This window comes from Hemitrygon akajei, chromosome 4 (genome assembly GCF_048418815.1).
Source record: "Hemitrygon akajei chromosome 4, sHemAka1.3, whole genome shotgun sequence".
Classification (NCBI taxonomy): Eukaryota; Metazoa; Chordata; class Chondrichthyes; order Myliobatiformes; family Dasyatidae; genus Hemitrygon; species Hemitrygon akajei.
The window spans coordinates 87,780,226-87,801,546 of NC_133127.1; the positions used below are offsets into that span (position 1 = coordinate 87,780,226).

At 39.5% G+C, this 21,321-nt stretch overlaps 1 protein-coding gene across 3 annotated transcripts in view; it reads right to left on the reverse strand.

The window, feature by feature from the left end:
- Positions 1-1,293: 1,293 nt before the first annotated feature.
- LOC140726516 (transmembrane protein 144-like) overlaps positions 1,294-21,321 on the reverse strand; it is a 60,472-nt gene continuing 40,444 nt past the window's right edge. For all 3 annotated transcript variants that reach the window (XM_073043011.1, XM_073043009.1, XM_073043010.1), the window contains exons 10-14: positions 18,971-19,089; positions 10,476-10,595; positions 8,320-8,417; positions 4,730-4,783; positions 1,294-3,299 (exon numbers count right to left, since the gene is read on the reverse strand). In XM_073043011.1, coding sequence (XP_072899112.1) covers positions 3,216-3,299; positions 4,730-4,783; positions 8,320-8,417; positions 10,476-10,595; positions 18,971-19,089 — 475 coding nt within the window. In that variant the 3' untranslated portion in view covers positions 1,294-3,215. The remainder of the gene's footprint in view (positions 3,300-4,729; positions 4,784-8,319; positions 8,418-10,475; positions 10,596-18,970; positions 19,090-21,321) is intronic.

A 21,321-nucleotide genomic window follows, 5' to 3' on the forward strand; every position in this document is an offset into this window, starting at 1 on the left:
TTGCTATCCAATGCTTTAGCAGCTTGCTAAATGTGTGCAGAATCCAATAAAAAATTATGATACTGAGATGTCAGACATCTGCATTATTAGCTTATTATAAAATTTGAAAAATAAATTACGGTATGTACAATACATAAAATCATGTTTTGATTCTCTTTTCGTATTATTTCTCAATTGAGAGTAAGTTTATTTTAATTTGAACCTGGTCAGTGTCAGATTGTCTTCCACTCACCTAATCTATCTATATTTCTGCAGACTCTCTGCATCCTCTGCACAACTTGCTTTTCCACACAATTTACTGTGATAGAAATAACAGAATTCGCTAAAGTCTTCTTTGACAAACTTACTGGAGTTCTTCAAAAATATAATGAGCACAGTGCATAGAGGGGAACAAGTGGATTTCCAGAAAGCATTTGACAAGGTGCTGCATGAAAGACTTATCCATAAGGATGCATGCAGTTGGGTAATAATGGGATAAAAACGTGTGGTATAGTAATTAGCATTGCATGGGCAATCATTACCAGAATAACATGGCAACTAAGAATGAATAAAATTGTTTTTCAATCAGTTGGCCTGCTGTGGTAAGGCTGTAATTTTGTTTCACTAAGAAAATGTCACATAATGTTCAGTAGAAGCAAAACTTAGTTCCAACACATTGCATTTGAAATAAATGGCATTAGCAACCTTTTTACATGAGCCGTGCTAGGGAGGTGGAAATGACAGAGTTCTCCTAGTCTTCACTTCCCAACCATAATTTCCATATTTAATGGAGTATTCCTTACATTTACACTATCTAAAATGAGATCCCACGACCAGACATTCTCTTCTTCTCTCCTTTTTCAGAATTCCTAAGGAACTATTCCATTAACAACCTCCTGGTGTGCTCTTCCATTGCACTAACCACTCCACTTCTCGTAATACTTTCCCTCACAACTGCAAGAAACGGGACAGCTTTTCTTTAATCTCTTTCCACTTCACCTTCCAGGATCCCAAGCAGTGAATTACTATCCCCAATATGCTCACCCACAGCCATTTCAGCTCCTTGCCTGGCCTCATTCCTTCATTTCCTTTCCCTGACTGTGCATCTACTCTGTGCCCTATTCCCCTGTCACCTGTCTATATTCTAGTTCACCAGTGCCATGTCATCTGAAGACTATCAAGACCTTGGTGGAAAATTCCATCAGGATACTCAAAATGAGATTCTATGATCTATAACAGAGATATTTCCTACAGAGGATCTAAGCAAATTAAGTAATAATATAATTCTGAACACAAATAAAAACACTCACAGGCTGTAGAACAAGTACTTATTTATTTATTTAGAGATACAGCATGGAATAAGCCCTTCCAGTGCAACAAGCTGCACCAGCCAGCAACCCACCTATTTAACGTTAGCCTAATCACAGGGCAATTTACAATGACCAATTAACCTACTAACTGGTACATCTTTAGACTGTGGGAGGAAACTGGAGCACCCGGAGGAAATTCACGGGGAGAACATACAAACTCCATCTGGGCGGCAGCGGAATTGAATACCAAACTCTGAAATGACCCACGAGCCCAGCTGTAATAGCGCGCACTAACCGCTGTGCTACCATGGCACCCATTATGTAAACAATGTAAAGACATTTGAAATATCTTGTAATGTTGCAATTTTAGCGTGAACATATTTAGTCATAGTCACAATGATTAAACCTTTTGTTCCCAATAAAAAGACAATTGAAAAGGTTGACAAATTGGAAAGTTTTCATCAGAACTCAGGAATATTTCTCACCCAAAATATAATCTAATCATGTTTTTTGTGGACAATGTTTACTTCTAGAATAGTAAAACTTCTCTTCACATATCTATTGTTTGAAGTACAAAAACATGCAGGACTTATAATCTTCAATTGTTATTGTCCATTCTGGAATCCAATGTCTTACTCTAGTTTAAAGTTTCAGCAATCATACTTTCCTGTCTCCAAGTCCTTTGTTCAGATCAGGTTGTTACAAACCACAGGTTTTGTAGCACACTGGCTTATAAGTATTCAATTCCTTACTCTATTCGAATTTTTCTGACTACAGTATATCTGGACAGATTCTCAATTTGAGTTAAAAAGAAGATTTTTTCCATGCACTTTGGAAAGATTCAACACAGTACGGTCACAGTTCTTACTGAAGCTTCGAGTGTTAATAGTTCATATTAGAAATGGAGTTGCTGCTGATAAAATTCAGACCAATGAAACAGATGACTATGAAAATGTGGGCAGAACACATCTGGATTTCCAATCTGCATTTCTAGTGAAGTTCCAGACATTGCCATTCTACAGTGTTTTTTTCTGATAAAATAAGTATTTTCAGCAGATTGCGATTAAATTCTTTATAGCATTAGTGACATTCAATTGGAGGTTGGGGACATTTTTGTTTGCACATGAGCAGTTTCTCTTGTTTAAAATGAATAAGTACAATTAATCGTTACAGTCTTGATACTTTAAGCACCATGACAACATCACCCAAACTATCTCCCAGTTACTCAATTATAATGATTCATGCATTAATGACAATCCTTTAATATGGCATTAAAATATAAACACCTAATATACTTCACAAGCTTATTAGAATTTAAGGATGAGTAAAAGCTTAGTTAATGAGTTATAAATCAATAATGTTTATGAACTAAGAGGTATAGATGTGTAGGGAGGGAGTTTAGGTTAACATTGAGAAGCACAAATGGTCATCTTCAAAGGAACTGTATACCTAGAATCTACTCATGCTTCCAAAACCTGAATAATTCAATAAAATACCATCATGTACTATTAGAGTTAGCTCCTCCACCATCTAATTCAGAGTGTACTGTTAAAGTATTGAGGCTAATTTAAAAAAATGATCTAATTTTAATAAAACTAACACCCTGTTTAGTCTGTCACTGAACTAAAGAGTTAATGAGGTATGTTTGCAAAGTTCTCTTAATCGAGCACCTTAGTTTGTAAGTTACTGTAGTTCTGCCCTTGGCACCTCTTGGAATGATTTACACTTTTCTAAATCAGAACAATTGTACTGAGGTCAATAAACATTTTCAATTAACAATTAAAGAAAATCAAAAATGTTGTAAGCTCTGGTTTTCTTCTTTAAGGTGACTATTAAAATGGATCCATTGCATTGAACTACTGGTGTCAAAAGCAGTTCCTTCATCCAAACTGTTTCAATTACAGTCACCTTACATTATTGGTTTTATCACATCTTGGAAAAGGCAGTTGTTAATACCCCTGCTGAAATAGTGCAGAATGCAATTCCGAGAACAAGATAGTTCCTCATCCCCTGTGGAGAAAAATATTGCTTACAACTTATTTCTTACAGATATACTGGTACTGACAGAAATGCTTATTACGATTCTAAATGATGGTAGAGAGAATATAAATTGCATACTGTAGAATTTATCATAAAATCTAATGGGATAAAAGTCTTTGCAGTACAAAAGTATCAAAACTGATATTGACAATTACCAAAAAGAAATCAGCTCTTTTGAATACAGCAGGTACAGGTTCAGATTTATCACATATACATTGGAACATACTGTAAAATGAACCGTTTACGTTAACAACCAATGCAACCTGAGGACACATTGGAAACAGCTTGCGAGTGTCACCACAAACAGGGGAAGTTATTGCATTTCAGAACTGAAATAGATCTGTATTTACACATTTGAAAATTACAATTTAAAAAAATCCTTTTTGTTTGTAGCATGATGTAACAGGCGAGAAGAAATACCTTTTCCCTTAGATCTGATAAATGTTAATATAACAATTAATATTTGTTAGCGGCCTGAAGTAATTTTTGTCAACACAAGAATAAATTACTTGAAGCATATCAAAGGCCAATCTATTCTAAGAATAGGCTGCAACCAAATTTTCTTGAAAAAATGTTTTCTATTAAGAAGATAACTCATGCAATTTCTGAAGGTAAACCTTATACAAGATCATTAAAATATATAGGAGTAGGGCATTTGGCTATTTGCTCCATTCCATCATTTAATAAGATCCTGGCTGATCTTTTACTTCACTGCTACATTTCTGTAATAAACTCCTATTTCCAAATTCTCTTAGTATCTAAATTTGAGACTGGGAGTATAAACATTGCAAATACTTGTAACTTCATAAACAACAACTTCTTTTGTTAAAAGAGTCATGTTTGAATTGCTACAGATTTGAGTCAGGTTCAAAACTGAACATGTTTAAGAAATACCCCAATGCTATCATGAGGACTTCGTTCAGTCAATAATCCAACTAGATTTAATGGTCATTTCATGACAGAACATACACATTTTCATGGATCATCACATAAATGACAGACTTGGTTAAAATCAATTCAGTTATCTAAGAAAAAATCTATATTTACGTAGCATCTTTCATTATTGTGGCATATCATTCAGTTTTAGTGAAGTGGAATAAGGGAGCAGTACCAATAGGAAATGGTATTTCTTCAATTGGTGAGCTGTATATGGAAAAGGCAGGTAGCTTTGGATTAAAATTTCATCTGAACCATTTGACAATACAGGTCTTACTCAGCAATGCACTGAAATATAGGCCTATATTACACATTTAAATATCTGGATTGGTGAACATAGGAATCCTGATCCATTGAATTGAGCTGACCAAGTGGAAAGGATTATCTGTAGTGGAGTCATATAATCAATAGAACTATTGTGTTATCTTCATTAATTCTAGAAATAATGCTCAACAAAATCTTACTTTTATTTCCTTGAAAACAATAACTCCCCATAGAGCAGCAATGAAACCTGGCACCTGAAAAAAATGAAAATTGATTTATACATTGTAAACTTGAGACGGTCTGCAGATGCTGGAAATCCAAAGCAACACACACAAGATGCTGGAGGAACTTAGTAGGTCAGGCAGCATCTGTGGAAATGAATAGATAATCGACGTTTTGGGTCCTGAAGAAGTCTCAGTCGGAAACATCGACTGTTTATTCATTTCCACAGATGCTGCCTGACCTGCTGAGTTCTTCCAGCCTTTTGTGTGCGCTGCTTCATTTATACTTTGATGGACTGAAAAGTATTTACTTCAACAGAAAAGTTTTTTTTTGTCTGGAGCATGAAACTACATTTAAAATAATAAACAAAATCTTAAAAATACTGTATGTTACCCAGATTGTTTGTAACTTTATAAATATTACCAAAATTATAGAAATCCCACTTGTCACATCAAATTTTATGTGCACAACGAAACATTTTCTGAAAAATGATAAACAAAAAAAATCTAGATATGTATGGTTTGGAAAAATATAATCCAGGGCCTGTTGAGGAGGCTGTTTTTTCAGGGGCAGGTCTCTGGCTCTTAGGCTCAGAAGGAAAGGGTGCAGTTAGAGGATGACAGTGAAGGGAACAGATGGGTGACCACCCATAAAGAAATGCCGGGATGATGTGTTGCCTCCTGGATGCTGGGGTCAAGGATGCCTCTGGTGATGAAAGAAAATTATCAAGAAGTGTAAACAGCAAATGGTTGTCATGCATGTTGGTAAACACATAAGTAGAATGAGGCCCTGCAGAATGAATATAGTGAATTGGGTAAGAAGTTAAGAAACAGGATATTGTTGGTGGTGATCTCAGGATTACTCATGTTGCCACGTGCTAGTGAGGTCAGAAACAGAAAGAGAGATCAGATAAATTTGTGGCTGAGGAGCTGGTGCAGATATTCAGGTTCTTGGATCATTGGGGTCCCTTCTGGGGTAGGGGGTGGCTTGTACATGAGGGATGTGAACCAGAAAGGGGATCAACAGCCTTGCAGGGCAACTTGCTAGAGCTCCATGGGAGAGTTTAAACCAGACTGGTGGACTGGTGGGCTCTGAGTAGGGGCAACTCATAGGATAAAGCAGTGGCCAGTGAGAGCAAATTTAGTAATCAGGATAGCCAGAGGCAAAATAAAAGCAGGAACGTTAATTTGCAGTTAAACTTCATTCATTTTAATGGGTACGATGGACAAACAAGGATACAGATGCTTCAGGTGTGACAGACGTACAGGTAAGCAAGGAGAAAGTGTTGCCTTTTTGATAAGGATATACATAACATCAGTACTTAGAGGTGACATTCTTGGGGAATTGTCCTGTGCAGCCAAATGGGTAGAACTTAGAAATAAGTGGAGGGTCACTCTAGTGGGGCTCTATTATAGACCCCTGCACAGCTCTACTTGGGAGGGTGGAATACCAGACCTTCTCTTGTGGAACAAGGCAGGACAGGTAACTGAAATGGCAGACAGGGAGCACTTTGACACTAATAACCATGTTTCTATTCGTTTTAAGAAAGTGATGGACAAGGATAGGAGGGGGTCCTAAATTGGAGCAGGGCTAATTTTGGGGAATAGTGCAGGAACTAGTGAAGGTCAATCAGGTGAGCCTGTTTGAAGGGAAATAAATGAATAGCAAGTGGGAGGCTTTTAAGAGTGTGACATCAGGAGTCCAGGAGAAGATGTTCTTGTTAGGGTCAAAGGTAAACCTGGCAAGTTTAGGGAACCTTGGTAATGAGAGATATTGAGGCTCTTCACAAAAAAGGAAGCACACATTGGATTTAGGAAGTCGGGGATGAGTGAATCCTTTGAATGTAGAATCTACCTAAGTGCTTTCAAAATTTTATTGGTAGGGGACAGAGAGTAGTGGTTGAAGGTTGTTTCTTGGGAGGGAGTCAGGTGATGGTGTATTGTAGGGGGTTGGTCTTATTTGTTATTTATAAATAACTTGGATGTGAACGCACAAGGCTTCATTGAGTTTGCCGATGAAACATATTAAGTACTGTTGACAGTAAATGGTATTGTAGATTACAGGAGGATTCAGACTCCTGCTATGAATGCTAGGGTACTAAGGAGTATCATGGAACAGAGGGACCTACAGTGCAGAACTCACTGCAATCAGTGTTACAGGGAGATAGGGTGGTGAAAAATATTTTTAGTACATTGCTTTTCATCGGTCAAGGGACTAAATATAAGAGTTAAAACCTTGTTACAGCTGTAGAAATTGGTAAGACAGCACTTGGAAAATAGTGTCCAGCCTTGGTCACCCTTTTGTTAAACGAAAGAATGCAGAAAAGATTTGAGGATGTTGCCAGGACTAGAGGGCATGAATTATAGGGAGAACTTCATTGAAACATATGAGAATGAGGGTGACCTTAGAAATGTTTAAAATTGAGAGGCATAGATAACATGAGTGGTAAGTTTTTCCCAAAACAAATGGCTGAGAAAAAGACTTAAAAGGGATGAGAGGGGCAACTTTTTCATCTAGGAGGTAGTTAAGCATATGGAACAAGCTGTCAGGAGTGGCTGAGGCAAGTATAACAATGTCATTTAAGCAGCACCTGGATAGGTACCTGCTTGGAGGAATATGGGCCAAACCCAAAAAAAACCTGAGATTAGCTGGGTGGGCACTGGCCAGCACAGACTTCTTGCATCCAAAAATTATCAACAGAACAAGGAGAGCTGGAAAGACCATTTAACAGATGTTGTGCAGGGGCAGTTGCCCAAGGGGGTGGGGTAGGTAGGGGGTTGTCGGCAGAAGTCAACCCTCACTTCCACTGACTTGACAGCATTACACTCCAAATTGTTTTGATCACATCATGCTGCAAGATGGTCTACCTCTCTTTGATAGCAGGTCACATCCTTATTAAAGATGAGACCAACTACAGTTGTGTCATCTCCGAACTTTAGGATTTTAATGGTTTTGTTTGTGGAAGTACAATCACTTGTATAAAGTGAGAACAGGAGCGGTGAAAGAACACAGCTCTGGTGACAACCTGTGCTTATAGACATTGGATTGGACAAGTAGGAGCCCAGCCTTACATACTACTTTCCTTCCTGTCAAGAAGTTCATAATCCACTGACAGATACTGTAGGGTACAGCTAACTGGTTTGCAACTCTGGAACAGTATTACAGCGGAGCTGAAATCCACAAACAAGATCCTCACATCAGTGTTGGGGGAGGTCCAAATGTTGGAAGAATGTAATGAAGGCACAAGTTAACTGTATCCTCAACTGAGCGATTTGCTCTATAAGCAAACAGGTTTTTAACAATAATCTGATAGCCTTAAGATGACCACCATAGGCTGTTTAAATCTTATCATTAGTTGAACTGACAAGACAATGGTGAGATTCCAAATCAAGTCCTTCAATCAACAGTCCAGAACATTGGCAGCTTGAACAATAACTTGACCACTATAGAGTAATGTGCGTACTTTTGTCGATCAGTAGCCAGTACCGATGGCTTGCAAATTTTGGGCCAAAGTCTTTACAAATACATTTCCACAACCTATGCACATTGAGTAGCTCAATTAACTTACAGCAGTGATGATCGGGAAACTAACAACTGCACTGAGGAAATTATTTGCCAGGAACCAACAGCAGTTTGCAATAGCCCACATCACACCTGAAACAAAACCTTAAAGCACATTTTGTTAACATCTTGTCTTTATTTTGCATGATAATTGAAATATTATTAACCTGCACATTATATGTAGATCTTTAGAAATAGTCAGAGAGGTCCTGAGCTCCCAAAAGATAGTTCTCAGTTGAGTTATGGTAAGGGATTACCAAAAGGGCAAAGGAAAAGATTCAATAGTTGTGCCCAAATCTTCCTTAGAATGCATGATCACCACCAAATCCTGGTATCTTTGTACCATGATTACTCAAAATAGAAAACCACTTAGAATACTATTGAAGCTTAAAGCCATGTTCCAGGTGCACAAAAAAGCCCTGCGTATTTGGTAGAAACAGCATACCCTCTCAAACCACCCATCACCCTGTCTCTGCAGGCATCACTTTCCCCATCTGCAGAAGTACGTGTAGGACCCACACTAGCCTCACCACAATCAGAGCAGAAGTGAGTCATCCTCAACCCTTTGGTACTGCCTAAGAAAGATGCAGAAGAATTAAAAGCAGGTGGAGATCCCTAATGGAACAAACACTTAAATCTGTTTCTCTTCAGGGGTATAATGCTCAGGTGTACAGTATGTAACAAATTGCCTCTTGCTTTGGTTGTCATCTATACAACATCACCATATCTACCTGGAAACTGGATGGACCATTCAACATTAGATTTAACTGATGATCTAGGCAGTTCTAACAATCCTCCCTGCAAAGAGTATTGTCCCATAGGCTAGTCAGACAGTTTCAAAGAATTAACATTTGAATGCACTGGAGAGGGGACAAGAAATTTTCCTGGATGTTGCCTGAGATGGAACGCCTCAGTTATTAGGTGACACTGCATAAATGACTTTGATTTCCTTGGAATATAGGAGAATGAGCAGGTCTTAATACAGTGCAGGTGACCTACATATTGTGGCCATTTGGGTTGCAGAATAATTTGTGCAAAAGTAAGTTTTCTTCAACTTTTGTTTCTCAAGGCATCCACAGATATTCATGAACTTCAATTGAAAATAATAAATAAAACAGATGACAAAAATGGAAAATACTGGACACACAGCATTAGGATGTGGTAAAGCAAGCAGTTAACATTGGGTTCTGATTAAAGGCCATGGATCTGAAATATTAATTATCTTTCTTTCCTCACTTTTCCCTACCCTACCTTTCTCTCTACCAGTTTGCCTTATTCTGCAAAACATCTCCTCAATCTTTTAGTCTTGGTCAATTCCAACAGAAATATGCAACATATTATCTTCAGTTATCTGTATTATCATAAGCATGTAAATAAAGCAAAGTTCTCCAGATCGAGCACTTCTTTGAGGAGTACCAAGACTGTGGAATGTTGTAAAATTGCATACAACTGGACTGAAAACAAGCAAACTATATCAAGCCAGAAGCATTTTGTGATTTCTAAATAACACAGATGCTTAAATGCTGCGTTTGGTTTTGTGAAATTGAGGGACATTGTTGGGTCGAAAATGAAGTCTAAAAAACAGCTTTGCACTTTGCTGGTGAAAGTGGCATAAATTAAGCACAAATCTTTATCAAGTTGTCAACAGAGCATACAGCTTCAATATTTCAGTACATGATCTCATTAAAAGAAACATTAAGTATTACTTTCTAAACTCATCTACGGGTGGGAACTTCGCCTCTCTCAGATCAAAATAGCACTGCATTGCAATGCTTTGCTACCAACATGCTTGCCAACAATATTTTTATATGAAGAATATAATTAGTGAGTTTCTTTAACAAATTGGCATGTGGATAAAGTAAGCTAAATGGGACTCCCTTGCAATGCTTTCATATTTTATTGCACTCAAAATCATAAAATCACCTTGTAAACAAAACAATTGCAAGGAATCTTTCTCTATTTACAGTAAACATTCTGGTGTTAAAGTAATTCAGGTGCAAAGTTTTGCTCTAATGTATAGGAGTAGGTGTGCAAAAGTTGTTCTGAAGGAGTATAAAAATGCCACAGAGGGCTAAATAACTACTTATGTAAGTTACAGATTTCACTAAAAGCAGTAAATGTGGCATTTTAGTTAAAAAAAAAAGTAAAATAATGGTTTCTTACCTGGTAGTATTACCTTAGGGTAAACTTTTGGTTTATTCTTCATTAACGCACAATATATTACAAAATAGACAGTACTTGTAAGAAATATGCCACTAAAATGTGCAAATACATAGTCCAAATCTGCAAGTGAAGCACATTTTACAATATCTTTGTTAAACTGGTGTCAATTCAGATCAAGTCGCAGGATTAGCTGTTTCTGGTTGTCTGTGTATTTATTTGAATTTATTAAAATTCTGGCTTTTAGAAGAAAAGCCCAAGGACAGCCACTCGCCTTGGGCTGGGATCCTTCTTGAGCCTAGTATTGTGGCCAGAGGAATCTCATGTGATTATCAAAAGGTAAAAAAAATAAGTATTTTCATTGAAGCAACAATCCAACAGAAGAACCTTTATTTTCTGCTAACAACGAGGCACTCATGATTACAATTTATTATCTGGTAACGGCAAAGTTACTTATTGCAAATATACCATCAGCAACTTGCACTTCAATGCAGCTTGATGCTGAATAGCAAAATTCTGCATAATGGAAGATCATTCTGCACCAAAATACTATCATAGAACAGTATAGCATAGTATGGATCATGGTACTGTGCTGACTTATATAAATGTACTCCATGATCAATCTAACCCTTCCCTCCTATACAGCCCATAACCCTCCCATTTTTCTTACATCTATGTTCTTAACTGTCCCTATTCTGTCATCCTCTACCACCACCGCTGGCAGTGTGTTCCAGTCACATAACACTCTGTTCATTAAAAAAAAGGGATAGGAGAAGCAAACAAAAACTATCCAAAAAATAGTTTAGTTGTCTGTCAAAGCTGGGAATGTTTCTCATTGCCTAGGAAAGAAAACACAATACCCAAGAGCAGTCATAAGCAATGAAAAAGATTTAAGTAAAATAATTAAAAAAAATTACTTACTACTTAGTTTGCTTTCTCACAGCCGTTCTTCCTCATTCAAATTAATGATATAACTGTTCTTCAGGGATTCCCCAGCATTAGGTGCTGGAAAAATGCTACAACTCTATACTCTGTTGTACCCCATTAGTCAAAATAGAGTTTATTGCCATATGCACATGTATACACAGGTACAATGTAACTTCTACTTGTTAGCAGCATGACATAAAAACTAAATACTAATTATAAAACAATGTTTTACAAGAAAAAACAATTAGACAAAACAGTCCATTTTAGTGCAAACTGATCAAAGTGGTTGTGGTGTTGCTAAGCTGCAGTGATTAGGGTTTTGCTGTTTGGTTCAAGATCTGATGGTTGAAGGGAAGTTGCTTTTCTGGAACCCAGTGGTGTGCAACTTCAGGCTTCTGTACCTCCTCCCCAATGGTAATTGCAGAAATAAGGCATGGTCCTGATGATGGGGAACTTTGATGATAGATGTTGCCTTTTTGAGGCAATGCCTCCTGTAGATACTACCAATGGTACTATTCTCTGCAGCTTCTCATGTTCCTGTGAATTCAAATAGGCATACCAGACCATGCTACAACTAGTCAGAATACTTCCAAAAGTGCATCTGTAGAAGTCTGTTAGAGTGATCTATGCCAAACTGAACCTCCTTAGAAAGTAAAAACCCCAGTGCATGTTCCTTATAATTGCTGGGTCCAAGATAGGGCATGCAATATGTCAAAACTAAGGAATTTAACGGTGATAACTCTCTCCTCTGCTAATCTTATGTCTGTGAAACAATCTTAGGTTCTGGTGCCTCCTCTGTGGTGGTTGTAGGAGTTGATTCTGGGACTACAAGAAGTTGTTTTAACAGCTCTGAACACCTTTCTGTAACAATTGACTCTTCTCTCCTCAAGTGATCTATGTGTTGTTTCCAGGTGATATCAGGTGCAATCGCTATGTAGGAGAGTGGTCCAGTTCTGTCCTTCATCTTGCCAAGTACCCATTTTTGATCACCTCTGTAGTCCCTTGCCAGGACTGCTTGTCCAGATGTGAAACATCCTTGTTTGAGGAGCCCTCAATTTGCCTCAGCAGGTGTCTTGCATCCTCCTTCTGAGATTGGGTCTGAGGAGATGCAAGCGTGAGCACAAGAGGCGATCCAGCATAACTGGTGAGTTGCTGGTTGTGCAGTGTGCTGCACTACGATACGCAAGGAGAAACTGCTGAGCTTCTGATTCAGTGTCAGTGTAGAGTGTTCTGTTGGCGTTGTCGTTTAGACTCTGGATAAACCTTTCTGCCAAGCCATTTGTAGCTGGGTGGTACGGTGCAGATGTCTTATCCATTTATTTTCAGGAATGACTGAAACTGTTTCACAATAAACTATAGTCCCATCATCACTGACTAAATGTTCTGGAATGCCAGTCCTTGAGAAGAGGCTTCTCAACGCATCCACAGTGTTGCAATAGGCTGCAGTGGAGCCTATTGGAAACACTCCAGACCATTTTGTAGCTACCAAGAAACTTGTGTCCATGAACGGTACAGCAAAATCCACATGAATCCCCCGCCAGGGCAATGCAGGGCATTCCCAGGGAAGCATCTCCTGGGAACGCCGAACAGTTCATAGCAAGCTACTCAACCTGCTGATCTATTCCAGGCCACCGGACAAAGCTTTGAGCCAACACTTTTATTTTGACTACGCCTATATGACCGACATGTAGCTCCTCCAAAACAATAGCTCTCAGCTTCGACGGTTTATCAACTCTCAATCCCCAATAATGCAACCCCCATCAAGGGCACGTTCATCCCGGCTCTGATAAAAATGGGGTAATTGGTGTTTCTGCTGCACATTTTGGGTGGCTATGCACTCTTGAGACAGCGTGGGGTATCTTCTCCTTCCTCTTTGGATCACCTTTGCAGTAATTGGGAGACATCTGATTTGCAATAGGGAGAATACTTCAAGACGAGTACCTTCTTTTGTAAGTTTTTTGAATATTTCCTTTACCAATCCATGATTAGTTGTCCACTTGAATTTGATCTGGTAAGTGTATTCTCCAAGAGACAGAGCCCATCCCTGTATTCGTGCTGCTGTTGTAAGTGGAACACCCTTCTATGGATTGAAAGTAGACACTAGTGGCTGATGATCAGGTATGAGTGTAAACTGTCTCCCATACAAGTACAGGCTGAAGCATCTCACACCACAAACGAGACTCAAGGCCTTTGTGTCAATCTGTGTGCAATTTTTCTCTGCAGCTGTAAGGGAAGGTGATGCAAAGGCAAGGTTCATTTCCATCACTCATAACAGGTGACATGACTGCACCTAGACCATAAGGTGAGGCGTTACAGGTGAGCTTCACTGGATGATGTGGATCATAATGTGTGAGTACAGTGTCTGACGTCACCATTTCCTTTGCCTTTTGGAAAGCCACCTCACACTGCTTTGTCAATTACCACTTCTTCCCGATCGGCAGTACGAAGTTCGAGGGGTGGAGTACAGTAACTGGGTTTGGCAGAAACCTGTCACAGTGACTGACAAATCCTAAAAAGAACTGCATCTGTTGGCCTTAGGACACTCACCACTGCTTGACTTTTCTCTGCACCCTTGTGTACTTCTTGTGTGTCAATGGTGTGACCTCAGTAAGTGACTCTTGGCTTAAAGAACTCACACTTGCCACATCATGCTCTGAGTGCATAATCTTATCATCTTTTAAACACTGTCTTGAGATTTTGGAGGTGTTCCTTCCATTCTCACTGGTATGACGTCATCCAGGTAACACTGAGTGCCTGGGCAGTCTTGCAGCACCTGGTCTATAGCTTTCTGCCAGAGTGCAGCAGCAGATACTACTCCAAAAATAAGCATATTATAGCAATAAAGCCCTTTGAGAGTGTTCATAGTGAGAAACACTTTTGAATTTTCTTCCATCTCTATCTTTAGGTAGGCCACTTTGTCTATCCAAGTACAGCTTACTGAAGTGTTTCTCTCCAGAAAGGTTTACAAAGATACAGTATCCTCAATCCAGGACAGAGGATATTGATCTACTTTCAGCACTGGGCTGATGGCGACCTTAAAATCACCACAGATCCATCCTTATTGGCTACTGGGACTACTGGTGTTGCCCATGGGCTCCACTCACCCTTAGAAAGAATTCCTTCAACCTCTATGCAATCTTGCTCACTATTACAGATGGTATAAGGAACTAGAAGCGCTTTGCAAAACTTGGGTGTGGCATTTTTATTTAACACTATTCTACTCTTGATATGTTTGAGGTTTCCAATGCCATCCTTGAACATTGCTGTGGCATATAAAAGGTGGATGGGTCTTCACTCGAGTTGTAGTTATCTCAGCCACCCACAGACACACAATGCTGGTCCTCCTGGTTTTTTTTTTTACCACATACAAGGCCAATATGGCTTGTTGGTTGTTGTATTTCACTGTTATAAATGTCATTCTCACAGAAGTTATCTTTTCTCCAGTATAAGTTCTTAGTTGTATATGTGCAAACTTCAGTTCAGTACCTTTGAAATGCTATTCAAACTCAGTTTGTGGAATGACTGAAATAGCTGAGCCAGTGTCCAGTTCCATTTTAATTAATTTCTGGTGTAAGCCATATTGCTTGTTCATTGCTAGCTTTCATATAGTAGATCTCAGAACTACCCAGTCCTGTGTCACCCTCATTATTATCAGACTTTTCATCAACAACATGCAGATTAGTGTTCTCTATAAAACTGCAACTTGACTTTTTTTCTTTTTCTCTTCCCTGTGCAGTCCATTTATCTTTGTCTGCCCAATATGCTCTAAGTAGCTGTGTCCTACTTTGTTGCATTTTCTGCAAGTTTCACCTTTGAACCTGCATTGGTCTGGTATATGCGAGATCCTGCCACAGTGGCAACATAATTTGTTTGGCCAGACAGGTTCTTGTTCAGACGTTGAAATTTTGCTCATTCCTGACTGTAACTGAACAGTCCTCAGCTGCTATTTCCACTGACATAGCAATTTCAACTGCTCTTTTAAATGTGAGTTGTGCTTCAAATAGGAGCAATTTTTGAATGCTTACTTGTAAGATTCCACAAATTAAATGAGCTCAGTGCATCATTAAGCCCATCACTGAATTGTCAATGCTCAGACAACTTCTTCAATGCAGCCACACACATTGAATGGAACTTCTTTCCTTTTGATTCCCACTTATGAAATCTAAAGTGTTCTGCAATCAATAATGGTTTCAGTTCTAAATGTTCCTGCATTACTTTGATATTATCAGTAAAACTCACTTTGGCTGGTTTGGTTGGAGCAGTTAAACCTCTAACCAAACTGTATGTTCTTCCACCTAAAGTACTTAGCAACACTGGCATCCATTTTTTTTATCAGTTATTCAACTTGCTTTAAAATATTGTTCAATTTGTTCAGTACACATCATCCACTTATCTGTTGCTCATCAAACACATCTATTTCTGATGTAGCCAGTTATTCCTTTTTTAAAAAAAATTTATGATTATTACCCAGTGATCACTGTTTATGAACCCATGAATTTCATCTATCTTCTGCCTTTTTTAAACTCCACTGTCTTCTCCACTTGCAAAGGAAAAAAAGCACCACTTTTTAAAAAAACTCAAATGTCTCACTGCGTTTCAACAGGTAGGTAGGTCATCGTCTCGGGTTCGTATTAAAAATACCTCATCGCCACTGTAGCCCCCAAACATAAACGAATCGAAAGAAAAACACAGCCGTGGATAACCTGCGTATATTTAGTTTTGTTTTATACTTTTGTGAGGCGCGCACATATGACGCAGTGACATAATTATGTACGACATTCACGTACTTTTACATATAACCTGTAATGAATTAAATAAAGAAACTTAACTGAAAGAAAGTTAAGCTTAACTGAACAATATATTTACAATATTATTCAAATATTACTGAAATGTTAAATACGCAACAGCATCTGCTGTTGAGCTGGCAGGCAAATTGGTGTGGATCCAGGTAATATGAGGCAGGAGTAACCAATTTCTTGAAATGCTTCACTACAGTTGACGTAAGCACTACCAGATGCTAGTTATCGAGGCAGGTCAATATGCTCTTCTTGGGTGCCAGAACATGTGAAGCAGGTGGAACCTCAGACCGCAAAAATGAGAGGCTGAATATGTCCATAAACTCTCCAGCCACAGTAATCTTTAGTACTCAGCCAGCTATGCCCTCTGGACCAGACACCTTTCATGGATTCACCCTCTGGAAGGATGCCTGGACATCAGCCTCAGAGACTGAAATTACAGAGTCATCTGGAGATATGGAGACTTGTGTGGGTGTCTCATAGTTCTCCCTATCAAAAGCAAATATAAAAAGCAATAAGCTTATCCAGGAATGTTGGGTCAGTGCTACTTAAAGACTTCACCATCAGAGAACCAGACAGAAAAACAGGTAGGTGAAGCACAGATGGCAAGTTTGGCTTTTCCATGTTTTCCCCAGGAATCCTAAACTGCGTTGCATTTATATAAAGAAAGAGTAGCATTTTTCTTTGCAGCCGCTGTCATTACTCTACAATGCTTTAGCAAATATAAGGTTCAGTTGCTCTCTGCTGATATACACTGCATGTGTCAGTTCAGTTTTGAAAACTGTGTAAGTATTCCATCAATTGAACTGTTTCAAAATTCAAAGTACATTTATTATCGAAGTGCGTAAACCATGTTACCATATACTACCTTGAGATTCATTTTCTGGTGGGCACTTACAGGAATATAGAGATACAAAATAATGTATGGAAAATTATACATAAAGACAGACAAAGAACTGATGTGAAAAAGGCAAATTGTGCAAATAATAGTTAAACTGAGAACATGAGTTATGGAGTCATTGAGAGAATCAATTCAGAGCTGTGGTGCATGAAGTTATCTACAACTGTTCAGGAGCCCAATGGTTGTAGTTTAATAACTGTAGCTGAACATGGTGGTGTGAGACTAAGGCTTCTGTACCTCCTGTCCAATGGTAATAGTGAGAAGAGAGCATGTTGGGGGCTCTCGATGATGGGATGATACTTTTTTGTGGCAGCATTCCATGCAAATGTGCTCAGTGGTGGGGAGGGCTTTGCCTGAGGTGGAATGGGGTATATCCACCTCTTTCTGTAGTCTCTTCCATTCCTGGAAGGATTTTCACACCAAGCCGTGATACAACCGGTCAAGACACTGTTGTCAAAGTTTCTCAAAAATCTTAATAACATGCCAAATCTACATATGCAATCTTCTAAGAAAGTAGAGGCCTTCTTTGTGATGGTACTTATATGCTGGTTCTGGGACAGATCCTCTAATATGATTTCACCAAAGAATTTAAGGCTACTGACCCTCTCCCTCTAGATCCCTTGGGCTCATAGACCTTAAGCTTCTTCATCCTGCAGTCAACGATCAGCTCTTCAGTTTTGCTGACATTGAGTAAGAGGTTGTTGTGGCACCATTCAACCAGATTTTCAATCTCCCTTCAATATGCCAATTCGTCACCATCTTTGATTTGGCCAGCAACAGTGGGGTCGTCAGCAAACTTATGTATAGCATTGGTGCTAAATTTGCCACACAGTCATAGGTATAAAGTGAGTAAAGCACAGGGCAAAATACACAGCCTTCTGGTGCATCTGTGTTGATGGTGAGTCTGGAGATGTTCTTGTCAATCCAAACTAACTGCCAGTATTAAAATTGAGGATCCAGTTGCATAAAGAGATGTTGAGACCTACTGTAGGTCTTGGAGCTTAGTTATGGGTTTTGAGGGTATGATAGTGTTGAGTGTGGAACTGTAGTCAATGAAGTGCATCCTAATGTATGCATCTTCATTACCCAGATGTATCAGATCTAAGTGAGGGGGCCAATGAAATTGCATCTGCTGTAACCTGTTGTGACAAAAGGAAAATTGGAGCAGATCCAACTTACTCCCTTGACAGGAATTGATACACTTCATAAACAACCCCTTGAAGCACTTCTTGACAGCGTACATATAATGACTATCATCAGGTATTACGCTCTTCTCGGGCACCAGGATGATTGAAACCTGCTTGAAATAGGTGGGAACCTCAGACAGCCAAAGCGAGAGGTTGAAGATGTTCATAAATACCCCAGCTAATTGATTATCTCAGGTCTTCAGTACTCAGCCAGGTACACCACTGGGCCCGATGCTTTCTGTGGATTCACCTTCCAGAAGGATGCTCTCACGTCAGCCTCAGAGACGGAGATCACAGGTCATCAGGGGCTGTGGGGGTTGGTGTCAGTGCCCCTATGTTCTGCTGATCAAAGTGAACATAGATGGCATTCTAGCTGGGAGTGAAACTTTGTTGTCTTAGAAGTTGCTTTGGTTAGTTTTGCTTTGTAGGACGTGATGGCATTCAAGCCCTGTCACAGTTCAGCATCCCCCTGAGATTCAAACGTAATTCAGAATTGCCATATTATCTTACAGAATTTTTCCAGGACTGCCCTGATCTTCAACCATTATATCAGAAGGACCATTAAAGAAACTACTACTTGTAGTACTGTTGTGAGCAAATGCCAAAATTTATCACCTTTTCTCCATTGACACAACAATGCATACATTTAGTGTACCCAGCAAAAAAAAAGCATATTAATGTTCTTACCAAACTGACTTGCATTTTTATATTTGGTTTCATTCTTCAGTGCATGATTCTTGATATAAATCACTGGTACAAAGCTAGAACCGTACAGTAATCCGGCAATGACTGCAAGGCATGAACCCCTGGAGAATTGAGCAGACAAAACAAAGAGTTACAAATTACAGTATATTTCACATTACAAGGTACACATCTTTACATTTTGGGTACAGTGTCTTTAATAGAACTAAATTTTGATGAAAAGAATTTTGAATAGGAATGTCATCCACTGGAATACTGGAAGTCACTGTTGAAAACAGGAAGTATACCATAGGCTAAAGATCTTTCAGAAAATAATAGGGTAAGAAAGTTACTGCAATACTACATTCAATTTCCAGAAACAGTTGCACCAATCAAATCGGCAAAGATGGTCTTGAGGAAAAGTTAACAGAATGTGATAGTTTATTTGAACGTGTTCTGGAACCAATAGGGGAACAGCCTATTGTATATAATTCCTCCCTCCCCCCCCCAAGTTAAGAATACCTGACTCATGTACAGCCCATATATGAATACACTCTCATTGTCTCCACTGTGTATCCTGCCTGTGGGACTGGCAGGACTAATCTTCTGCCTTGTGGGAACTTGACTCACAGCAATATCTGAATGGTTGAGTTAAACTTTAATTACACATTGTTCATGGTTGCCTGTGCTTTAATTAATGCTTTAATACAATGCCAGCTGGCCCATTTCAAACTTGTGATCTAGACAGGTTAACAACAGTCCTCAGGAATAGAACACTATTATAACCTGGGGAACTTGTGGCTGCTCCTGTGTAATGAGAGAGAATTAAATTCAGTTTTCACTGTAAATTATCCAGTGGGGGAAAATGGATTATAATAAGATATTTAGTCTAAGAGTGCAAAACTTAGGCCACAAACACGTCTTCAACTTGTAAAGTCAACTAGATAGGTATAAGTGACTCAGAATCAGGTTTAATGTGGTAAAACGTGTTGTTTTGCAGCAGCAATACAGTAGAATACATACAAAACACTCTAAATCCTGATGAGGAAGTCAAGGATCCATTTGCAGAGGGAGGTACAGGGGTCCAGATTTTTAAAAAAATTTGTTGATTAGTATTGAGGCTATGACGGTGTTGTACGTTGAGGTGTAAGCAATAAACAGCAGCCTGATGAAGGAATTGCTGTTGCCCAGGTTGTCCAAAGCTGAGTGGAGACAGTGAGAGTGTATCCACTGTAGACCTATTTTAACGATAGGAAAATTGCAGCGGGTCCAGCGCTTAGGCGGGAGTTAATTCTAGCCATGACCAACCTCTCAAAGCACTTCACCACAACAGATGCGAGTACAACTGGGTGATAGTCATTGAGGCAGCTCACCCTGCTCTTCTTGGACACTGCTGTGATTGACTGCTGGGGACTCTTGACTGCAACAGTGAGAGATTGAAGATGTCTCCGAACAGTCCCGCCAGTTGGTTGGCACAGGTTTTCAGATGCCTACCAGATATGCCATCGGAGCCTGACGCCTTGCGAAGGTTCACCCTCTTGAAAGGTGTTCTGACATTGACTTCCAAGAATGAGATCACAGGTCGCCAGATGCTTCAGGGATTTGCACAGAGTAGTTTCACTCTCCCTTTTAAAGTGTGCATAAAAGGCATTGAGCTCAGCTGGAAGTTGATCATGAGAAATTCTGCAGATGCTGGAAATCCAAAGCAACACACAATGCTGGAGGAACTCAACCAATCAGGGAGCATCTATGGAAGTGAATAACCAGCCGACATCTTTGGGCCGAGACTGATCTTCAGGACTGGAAACGAAGTGAGAAGACGCCAGAATAAAAAGGTCGGGGGGGGGGGGAGGGGAAGGAGGATAGTTAGAAGGTGATAGGTGAAGCCAAGTGGGTGGGAAAGGTAAAGGGCTGGAGAGGAAGGAATCTGATAGGGGATGAGAGTGAACCATGGGGCAAAGGGACGGAGGAGGGAACCCAAGGGGACGAGATAGGCAGCTGAGAAGAAGTAAAAGGCTAGAGTGGGGAATAGAAGAGGGGAAAAGGAGGAAAACATTTTTCTTACTGGAAGGTGAAATCGATATTCATGCCGTCAGGTTGGAGGCTACCCAGATGGAATATAAGGTGTTGCTCCTTCACCCCGAGGACGGCCTCATCATGGCACAAGAGGAGGCCATGGCCCAACATGTCAGAACGGGAATGGGAATCAGAATTAAAATACTTGGCCTCCGGGAAGTTCCGCTTCTGGTGGATGGAGTAAAGGTGCTCTACGAACTGGTCCCCCAATTTATGACGGGTCCCACCAACATGGATGAGACCAGATTGGGAGCACCAGACACAATAGATTCGTAGGTGAA